General features: G+C 43.5%; 1 protein-coding gene across 1 annotated transcript in view; it reads left to right on the forward strand.

The window, feature by feature from the left end:
* pigk (phosphatidylinositol glycan anchor biosynthesis, class K) overlaps positions 1-885 on the forward strand; it is a 38,570-nt gene extending 37,685 nt beyond the window's left edge. The window contains exon 11 of the mRNA XM_069685419.1: positions 715-885. Within this exon, the coding sequence (XP_069541520.1) occupies positions 715-831 (117 nt within the window). The 3' untranslated portion in view covers positions 832-885. The remainder of the gene's footprint in view (positions 1-714) is intronic.
* The last annotated feature ends 9,561 nt before the right edge of the window (positions 886-10,446 follow it).

Genomic DNA, 10,446 nt, shown 5'->3' on the forward strand with positions numbered 1-10,446 from the left:
GCGCTGTATGCCGTGCTGATGTGTGTGTGTGTACAGTGTGTGACTCAGACTTGGAGCGCGTGCTGTCTGTGTGTTCATCCTCTTTGCCAAGTCCTGGGGTTTTGGCTTTGGGGGATGCCTTCTCTGACTGGTGATTCCATGACTGGATAATGGCAGCTTGTGTAGCGAGGGATAACAGAAATCTCTTAAGTGCGTCCTCACAGACTATCTATGGCTTTGTCGCCAGCGGAGGAGTTAGGAAGATTTTTTAGAGGTTAAATCTCATCTCTCCGCAGAATATTGTTGCCGCATTAGCATATAAATGTGCTCCTTGTGAGATGCATGTTTAATACGGGGGAGATTTAAAAGTATAATCATACACAAAGTGATGATGTGGCAGTGAATGGGACAAACACAAGACAAGGGAGGCGTACTGATGAGCCTCACCACTCGCTCGTTGTGTGAACTTTTGTGTTTGTGTGTGTGAGACAGCAGATAGTGTACATAAAGGGATGAAATGTGTGTGTGTGACTCAGCGCCTGCCTGTGTGAATGACAGAACAATCAGCCGCGGCCTCAACAGAGGAAATATACACACTATTACTAACTGCAGTCTCCCTCCTGCTTTCCTCCCCCATCCTCACCTCACCTTTACCTCGCCTCTCCTCCTCCTCCTCCTCCTCCTCCTCCTCCTCCTCCTCCTCCTCCTCCTCCTCCTCCCTCTCTCTCCCTCCAGAAACCAAAGCAGAAAGACTGGCATCCTCCTGATGGCTTCATCCTGGGCCTGTGGACTCTAATCCTGATGGTGTTTTTCAAGACGTACGGCATGAAGCACCTCAAACACATCTTCTGAGGCCTCAGCGTGCACGCCGCTGGATATCTGAGGACACGAGGAAGCTTTTTGGAAGCTTTTTGGAAGCTTTTACTGAAGGGAGGGGAAGATTGTGACAAGCTTATTTTCCTGGAAATGGAAAAAAAACACAGCAACACAACTGCTCGGCCGGAAAGCGTGTGATGCAGTTGGTGCCTTTTTTTTGTCTTTTGGATTATTGTTGGGGAAATGAGAAAAGTGTTTGTTCTCTGTGTTACAAGCTGAGATGTTTCGATACAATTATCTCCTTACGACTTCTACATAGAAATGTAGAATCTGTAGGCAGGGACGTGGATGTGGACAGTGTTCTGGTTTTCCATTTGTACTTCGCTTGTAGTCCGAATATTGACCAATCACGTATCAGTAGGCTGCGGCATATGCAGGAAAAACAGCCCGTGTGGAGAGCAAAAGCAGGGCGTCATCTGGCGACGATTTAGCTTCTGATAAATCCCTATAAACAGACATCTGCATGCTAACAGCTAACAATCTGTTCTAGATCTAAAATTAAACTTGAGATAAATTCCCCTGACGCTGTGTCATGAAAGCCGTTCAGCGTTCAGATTTCCCAACTTCCTCGAATGCATCAGATCGATCCGACCTCCATTCAACAAAGAGCATTTTAAAAGTAGTTTTCTTCTCCTCTTGAGGACAGACCTGACAAAGCTTCATTTTTACTTTTTACTAATCTGCATCATGATGTTGAAATTTCATCAAAGGTAAGACCTGTTAATTAAAGTCAATCACAAGAAAAACAGGTTCTGTTTCTGTGAACAATGCAGCACGCGGGAAAAGGAAGTTGTTTATCGCTAACCGCTGGCTACATGCCCCGGCATGTTCACCGTTGTGCCCAGAGGCTACATCTTTTGCCGATTGTTTCCTTATTGATACTGATTCCACTATGTAGACTTGAGCATTTGAAATAAAACAATATACATGTTACATGTGGAACAATCTCGGATCCCATCAGCTATAGTCTGACAGTGACTTCCTTTTCCTGCGTGCTGAATTGTTTACAGAAAAAGAACCCGTTTTTCTTGTGATTGACTTTAATTTACAGGTCTTACCTTTGATGAAATTTCAACATCACGATGCAGATTAGTAAACAGTAAAAATTAAGCTTAGTCAGGTCCTGTTGTCCTCAAGAGGAGAAGAAAACAAACTTCCTTTTAAAATGCTGGTTTGTTGAAAGGAGGTTGGATCGATAATTTCGTATGCATTCGAGGAAGTCGGGAAATCTAAACACTGAACGGCTTTCGTGACACAGTGTCAGGGAGTTTATCTCAAGTTGAATTTTAGAACTAGAACAGATTGTTAGCTGTGAGCAAGCAGATGTCTGTTTATAGATTAATAAGAAGCTAAATCATCGTCAGATGGCGCTGATGGGAGCCGGGATTACAGCGGTTTACGTTCCGCCTGCTTTTGCTCTCCACATGGACTGTTTGTCCTGCGTACGCCGCAGCCTGCTGATACGTGATTGCTCAATATTACTTGGACTATAAGCGTAGCACAAACGGAAACCAGAACTCTTGCTATCCCTAGAAACCACGTCACTAAATAAAAAGAGATTACTTGTGGAAAAACACTGATTGCTGACATTTTGCTGGCTTTAACTTACAAAAATGTCTAGACTAAACCAGCTAATTGTTTTAAGGGTGGGGGGCTAAAAATTAAGGGATCGTATCGGTGCATTGATTAGCGTATTCGCTGATACTCTACTGCATTTCAGGCTGTGTCGGAGGTCACTGCTAATGCTGGTATCGGAACAACTCTAATGACAAGGTTAAGGGACAAACACTCGAAGGATATGCAACGCCCGGCTGTTTTAAACGTTTAAACTTTAACTTCTATTTATTTCTTGTGTGTCTAAAGTTCTGTTTTGTCGAGCCATTCCATAATTGCATTGATTTGGTTAAAAATGCACTGAATTGAGTCCGCCGATAAGGCTGTAATTTATTTTCCCAGAGAGTGTGCTGCTCTGCATATTTCAGCACAAGTTTTGTTTAAGAGCTGCTCAGAAACGTCCGCCCGGTCTGAGGAGGAAAATGTGGGACGACTGCCGGCTGATTGGCTGCGAGAGCGCCGCGGAGAGATTACTATTTAATGTCTTCCCTGTCCATATACATTACACCCCTTGACCGTCACATCCCGCTTGTGAGGGATAACAATCGCACATAATCCCATCTCGCCGTGATGGACCCATCCACTTTCCCATTCTCCAAATTGCCCTCCCTGTGGAAACATCCATTAGCTCCCCAGCCATGTACTCGGCTGATTGTATTCCCGGTGATGGACAGCTATTTCCCCGGTCGTTCCACGTCTCGCGCTACAGCAGCGATAAGTGAGTGATAACCCAGTAAGCCGCCGGTCGTCCCAAATGAATCTCCTCTGCGCCGGGACGTGTTTTCCCCCTTTTTTTCCCTCTCCTTTCCTCTCGCTGTCACCACTCTGCATTAAGCTCATTGTTGTGGGGAGTGACTGATGCTCAGAGCGTATGGATTGAACCTGTGGTAGTTTATCTTTGCTCCTTGGCACAAGGACACGCCTATCAAGAGCCCGCTGCCCCCCCTTCGCTCGCAGATGAAGTGGAAAATAGATGAAGTTGGAAATTAAACCATATGTATCTGAGGCAGCTGCTGCGTCAGCCACCAAGTACCTTTTTCTTCTACATTATTTATGCAAGACTTAATTCTTCTTCCCTGTTTCTATTTCCTGTAATCTCATATCCCCTTCAGAGTGAGCTCATTTTATTCTCTTGGTCGGACTCTGATATCCTGATTAAAGTTGAGACACTGAATAAAAGGAGCGTATTTGTGTCTTTTACTGGCTGTTTTATGACTTCATTTCAAAGAAACTGAGCTTCCTTAATGACTCTGTAATACTGTTTTAAGCCTTCCTTTTAATGTTAGAAACACCCTTGAAGGTATTCCTGGCAGAGCTCGCAGTCTAAGCTTGTTTTATCACACAAAATCCTTGAATTCTTTGCCGCTCGAGTTGATTTACACACCTGCTCTGCTGTTTTCTTCCTGGAAACGGTTCAAAGAATCCAGGGAGGTTTTTAAATGTTGTTTTCTTTCTGTTGCAGCCTTGTATTTTCAAAAGACAGAGCAGCCTTCGGGTCCAAGCCTCCGATATACAATCAGAGTATCCCAGCCTGGCAGCGGATACAGAGAAAATTAAAGCCACCTGATCTCAGATGGATTTGTTTGTTCTTAAACCCTCTCCAAAATTGACTCCAACTCCTCTGCGCCTCTCGTTCCTACTTCAACACTCTGCAGATGGGATTGAATATGCTCAGCCTCTCGGCGCGATGATGTACTCTCCTCTCTCTCTGAGGTTTCCCCCCATGCTCATAAACATCAGTCTGTCTTCCTTCACGCCTGACTTGGTGGGGAGAAACCAGTGACAGGACAATCTTACAGCAGAGAGGTCTCCGGGTGAAGAGTCAGGCAGCATCGCTCTGATTGTTCAAACAGCGAGCAGCATCAGTATTCACTAGCGAGTGTGAACACGTACGAGGAACATCGTCGACGTTAGCCCTGTGAGCCAGTCTGCGAAATTTAATGACAAACAAACAGGAGCACAAGCGTGCTGTCTTGGAGGAAGTGTGCGCCTGACAGGTCGTCCAATTTCCATGGAAACTCTGGATTTCCAACTGCTTCCCTGTCAGTGAGCCTTTGGACTGATGAGTGTAATTTTCGCCACTGCAGATTTCCTTTCATCTCCAACAGCAGCTCAGTGTCGCTCACTTACTGTACTTTTAAGCTCTTTGTTAAACCATTATTAGAACAAAAAATTAGAAGGCGGAAGAGAGAGGCGCTCTGGTGGCGGCTTAGACTGAAAGCTCTGCAAGAAATACGAACAACTTCCTCTTCCAGATTGCTTTGTTTGAAATTCATTTACTTCTGCAAAGTAAGCTGTCGTAAACTAGGAAGGAATTCAAACAAAGGACTGCTCGTACAAACACAATGTGTACTATAAGCTCAGGGAGTAATTTAGTTCTATTAGATCCATTGAAAAAAAAATTAAACTTCAAAGTTCATATTTGGTCTTCATGATATGAATGATTGTTTTTTAGAGAACAGGAACGACTCGGGAAAACCTCCCGTCTTCTGAGGACGATGTGTGATATGACTGAAAGCTCCACAACAGCTACTTAATGGACCTTTAGGTAAGGTAGGTGGTGTATTTCATGTAGTGCTAACACCAGTTAGCATTTAATTTATATTTATATGTTTAAAACATTTGACCGTTTTTCCTCTATAGTCTGACATGTGATCAGGGTTTCTGTTGGTGAAAAGTTTTGAGGCACTCAATTCAGTCTGTTGACAAAAGGCCTCAGAAGGTTTTAAGACCAGCTCAAGTCATGTTTTAAGACATATAATGCTCTGCTTTAAATAATAAATTATGTCTGATTTTTTTTTCTGCAAAATACATTTAATTGCCTAAAAATCTCCCAATGCATCTCCTCCTTCTCCCTCATTAAAAGTTCCCCAATATCAAACCGCCCCCTCCGTCGCAAAAACAAAACACGTCTCTGCCATCGTTTAGTTGCAACTTGTTGAAACTTAACTAGCTTGAAATGTAGTAATCAGTAGTAGTAACGTTAACGTTGGCAGTCGGTATTGAGTTTGCAAAAATCGATGACGGTTACAGCTGGCTCGCGCATCGCCAAAGCGGTTGCCATAGGTTACACATAGTGATATGCATAGCGTCATCCCGTCCATTAACGGGATTGGCTCCTTAGGTTTGTGATGTCTCAAACCTGCCAATCTGAAAACGTGTTGTTCAGCCTGTCCTTGGTACACTGCAGTTTAAAAGCAGACAGGCCCAGCCATGAGATTGATTGCTTCTGTTGTCCCTGATATGTCTTTCAGCACATGAAGAACACCACATGGAGATGTTTACAAGGTTAAACACTTGATTTTCGCTGGAGCGGTCTTTAAAAGCTCTGGAGCGAGGCGCCGGTTAAACTTAGTGGTTAAATCACGTGTCCCATATACAGAGGCCACAGCCCTCGATGCAGCGGCCCCGAGCTGGACTCCCACCCCCGGCCCTTTGCCGCGTGTCATCCCCACTCTCTCTTCCCCTGCTTCCAACTCTATCCACTGTCCGCACCCAATTCCAATTCTGGGCTACTTGAATATGTGGTACTAAATCATATTTGGCTCGTGTTTGAACACTCAAAACGGAATTGGTCCGCGTTGCCGTGGCAATATGCACATTTCCAGGAGTGATTAAAGAAGAAGACGACTTCCTTTTCTCGCAGCAGTGGGGAGATGGTGAAATTGCAGATTTTACTGCTATTTGGGGAGATGTCTCTATCCAATCAAAACTAGAAGGAATTATACTGCAACCGAAGTGTGTTCGAAAACATTTTGAGAGAAAATTTCTGCTTTTGTCCGTTTTGCCCGTCACTGATGGAGGCGTCGCTTACTTGCACAAAAGTTTATGCACATCCAAAGTCCCAACGCCCGAGAGCCATCCATGTTTTACGTTATTGTTGTTGTTGTTTACCTTCAAACTCAAGGTGATATTGTTGCAACAGCGTCTGCACCGCTGCTGTTGAGTTGTTTTCTTTGAGGACTTTCAGTCAGAACGTGAGCTCAACCTGAATGAATGAATCACTATTCTGTCAATCCAAACATCTTTTTTTGCCACTCATTCGGGTCTATATTGAAATAAATCAATCACATCATTAGCAGTTATTGCTATATCCTGGTGGGTATTACTTTAAAATGTGTCTAAAATTGGAAGTGTCTACTGTATTCTGCTGAATAGTTAATTTCTCCATCATCATCTTGTGACGTTACCTTTATGCATGTTCTTTACCTTCAGGTGATTCAGGCTGTGCTATTTTTACATACATGCATTCGATGGATGCAGACAGTCAGGGATCCGTTTGTAGCTCGGGGGAGGAATGGCCTTGTAGCTCTGCCTGTCTTTCATTATTATTTCAGCATGACACAGCCTGATGTCACAACCAGACAGGAAGAGGGAGATTGAAAGGCAAAGATGGCAGCTGCCGTCAGTGGAGAGTGAAGGTGAGTCACTGGCCTCCCATCCTGCACAAAACCCCCGTGTTTCATCTCCCTGTCTGAGCGCCTCTACACACAGGAACAGATCACATTCACATTTTAACATTCTTAGCCGTTTTCTTACTGTTGGATAGAGAAACTGCAGAATGCATGACTATTGATAAAAGTATTTTATTGATTTGAATTATACATTTTCCCTCATGTGCAAAAAGAAGAGAAGAAAGCAGACAAATCATTTGAGCCCTGGTCCCTTGATCGATCAACAGAAACACATTGGCAACAATTAATAATTGATGAATGCTTTAAAGGAAGAGTTTGACCATCATCATGTCTGTTCAGTAAATATGAAGCTGGAGTAAGCAGCCAGTTAGCTTAGCTTAGCATAAAGACCAGAAACATGAGAAACCAACTCCCCTTCCCCTGTCGGGAAATAGCTAATCCCCCTTCCAGCACCTTTAAAAGTCACATTAGTACATTATATGTTGTATATTTATCTATATGAAAACTAGCATTACGTATATAAAATGCTTCCACTTATTATTAGCTGTGATCAGGAACTCCCAAATTCAAGAAACCGTCCACCACATACCCCTCAGCTTCGCTAACAAGCTGTTAGCTAAAGCTACATGTTTACTGTACATGACATGAGACATGAAAAATTACATTTAACTCTCTGGAGAGGGAATAATCATGTTTCTCAAAATGTAAGCTATTCTGTAAAAGATATAATCTCAAAGATTTTCATCTAAATAAATATCTGTTAAGTCACTATCTATCGCCGAATGAGGTGATGGTGATTGAGCCTATGGCCCACTGATGAAAACCTGTACGGTAGCAGTATTACAGACTGAGTGTCTGTGGCAAAATTTGTGGAACAAATCACAAGCGGCGCCCAGTTAGTGACGCATTTTCCATCAGCCAGCAGTGGTTGGTCTGCCAGAGAGGGTAGGCGGAGCTAAGCGGCTGCTTTTCAAGTCTCTGCAAGTGTTGCGAGTAAACAGTAATCTACTATGGGCTTATTTCACAGCGGACATTTTTACATCCAACAGGAGGATAAGCACAGGTGCTCATGATAACTTTAACAATGGTTCTGTTCTATTCAGATGTCTCAGAAAGCCATGACAGACAGTCAGCATGCACACAACCTGGACCATGAAATTGAAGCAGCTAAATGGAATACAGCCATCATTAATGCTACTATAAACACCCACGCTTTTCCTACTGTTGGATGTAAAAATGGCTGAACAAACAAAGAAAAGATCGATGACGACAGATACAACTTCAAAAATAAGTAAAAAACCAAAGAAGAAGAAATGAATTTGACGCCAACCGTGGACGTCACACATGCAACACTGTCTGGATATCTGGGAAGTGTGCTCCCGCAATTACCGTTTATCGCCATAGGTGCCCCCAAAGAGAACGAAACTGACCTTTGAGATTATAACTTTAACGGAGCATACTTTTCAATATTCCACCTTGTCATATGTGAGGATGTTGCTGTTCACTGTTTCACATCACTGTAAATATTGTTTTTGTGGTTTTGGACTTTTGTTTGTACAAAGAAGAAAGCTACCTGAAATGTCACCTTGAGCTCTGAAAACGTGTGATTGGAATTTTTGACTATTTTCTGACATTTTACAGAGAAAACAATTCATCTACAACAAAAGTAATCCGTAGTTGCAGCCAAAAACAAAATACTTTGATTTAGTTAATTAGGCAAGACACCAAACATTTTCAAATGCTTCTCACTTCTTCAGTACAGATCGTTGTGCACAGCCGTTCACAGATGAGTCAACATCCCTAGAAAACAAACACAAATCGCACTCTTTGCTGCAGAACAAACTTGGCAGCAGGACTCCGAGCCGGGCGACATCCAGCAGCATCTCTCCTGCAGCTGTTTGTGATGTATGAAAAGCAATCGCATCCTCGTCTCGGCCGAGGAAACATGATGTAAATCACGTCCTCGAGGTGTGAGCACCTTTGTATGTGACCCGCGGCATCTCTCCTCTCATTACTCACATTACAGGGATGAGGGCAAAATCAATGAGGGCTTAGCACCAGGATGTATCATTACGATAACCACACGTGGCATCACTTTTCCCCGGACCTGATTCTTATTCATTGGGGAGAAAATCGAGGATCTCCGAGAGCGGAAGGGGGGCAGCCTACAAGCAGCACACACTACATCAAATGAGAGGGGAGTGCACATAAAACACAATCGAGAGCTGGAGAGGAGAGGAGTGACAGATCACATACTCATCAGTTTAACAAAAGCACAAAAAAAGGGTGTAATTCTCCCGCGAGGTGATTCAGGCTCACGGCAGCAGCAGCGGATGAATATAGTAGGATGGATGCCGCCGCTGCATCCCTGCTCTCAATCTTAATCTCCCACTTGTCTTGTGTGACTTAGCTGTGCATTTACATGGAAATCTGACTTGTAGCCGTATAAATCGCGCTATTAACTGGTGACGGGAGCCAACAAAGCCTTATGATACATACGCACAGGCCGTGGAGGCGCACACATTGAGATTTAACCTCCTATAAGTAGGGATGCACGACATTGGATTTGTTGCCGATATCCAATATGTCGATATTTTCCAACCCTTTTTGCCAGTTGCGTTACCAATATACTTTTTTTCCACCTAATTGCAGAGAACATCAAGTCTCCCCTGTAGTGAAAGTGATATCATGCCTACTCTTATTGTAGTGGCCAAAAACTTCTTGCGCCCTTCTTCACGCTTGACGGAAGAGGCGTCATACGTGTCTGATCACTCACGTTTCTGAGCGCACCTGAATGCAGCATCCCCCCGAAACACGGCAGTGAGGGAGACATGCCCGGACTTGTTTACTGTGCCTATAACGGAGACATCAGTGATCGCCGACGGACTCTTTTATCGTGTGTGCGTCCATGAATATGTAAGTTACTTTTGCACTGATGTTTATGTTCCACTCTGTTAGCGCCGGCTTTAGCCGCGAGTGTATTTTCGGCGTGTTTAATGATGTTAAGTCCGGTAAAATGACGAGAATGTGAGCTAACTGTTAGCTCGTTAAGAGTTGTGAAAGTTGTTTAACTTCTATTGATTGGCTCAAGTTTCTGTGACTTTTTAGTCTTTATTTGTATATTGTTTATAACTTTGCGCAGGCAGTGCGCGCAGAGTTAATGGCGTAGCATTACGTCGAGCTTTTTTAGGGAATCATCGAGCATTTAGGCAGAATTAAAGCGTTGTTTTATCGGCGCAAAATATCGGCAGAAAAATGACATTTTGCCGATGCTGATTTGTCATTTTCAAGCCGTAATCTGCAGATACCGAACCAATAATATCGTGCATCCCTACCTATAAGGTTACACTCCTGCATCTACTACTCCTTGCATCGGGAAGTTTGACTTGATTGACACTTTAGTGAGCTTACAATACATCTGAAAGGCAGGATAAATGGAAGTCAGGAGGGTGAATATCTGCTTTGAAGGGGTCTAAAGAATCTCATCCAACTGGACCTCTGCCATCTCTGAAAACGGCAGGAGAATGTGAGCAGGGATAATTCACACTTTCAAACAGCCAAA

This window comes from Semicossyphus pulcher, unplaced genomic scaffold (genome assembly GCF_022749685.1).
Source record: "Semicossyphus pulcher isolate SPU_LCO1_2020_fin unplaced genomic scaffold, fSemPul1.0.p SCAF_7, whole genome shotgun sequence".
In the NCBI taxonomy this organism is placed as follows: Eukaryota; Metazoa; Chordata; class Actinopteri; order Labriformes; family Labridae; genus Semicossyphus; species Semicossyphus pulcher.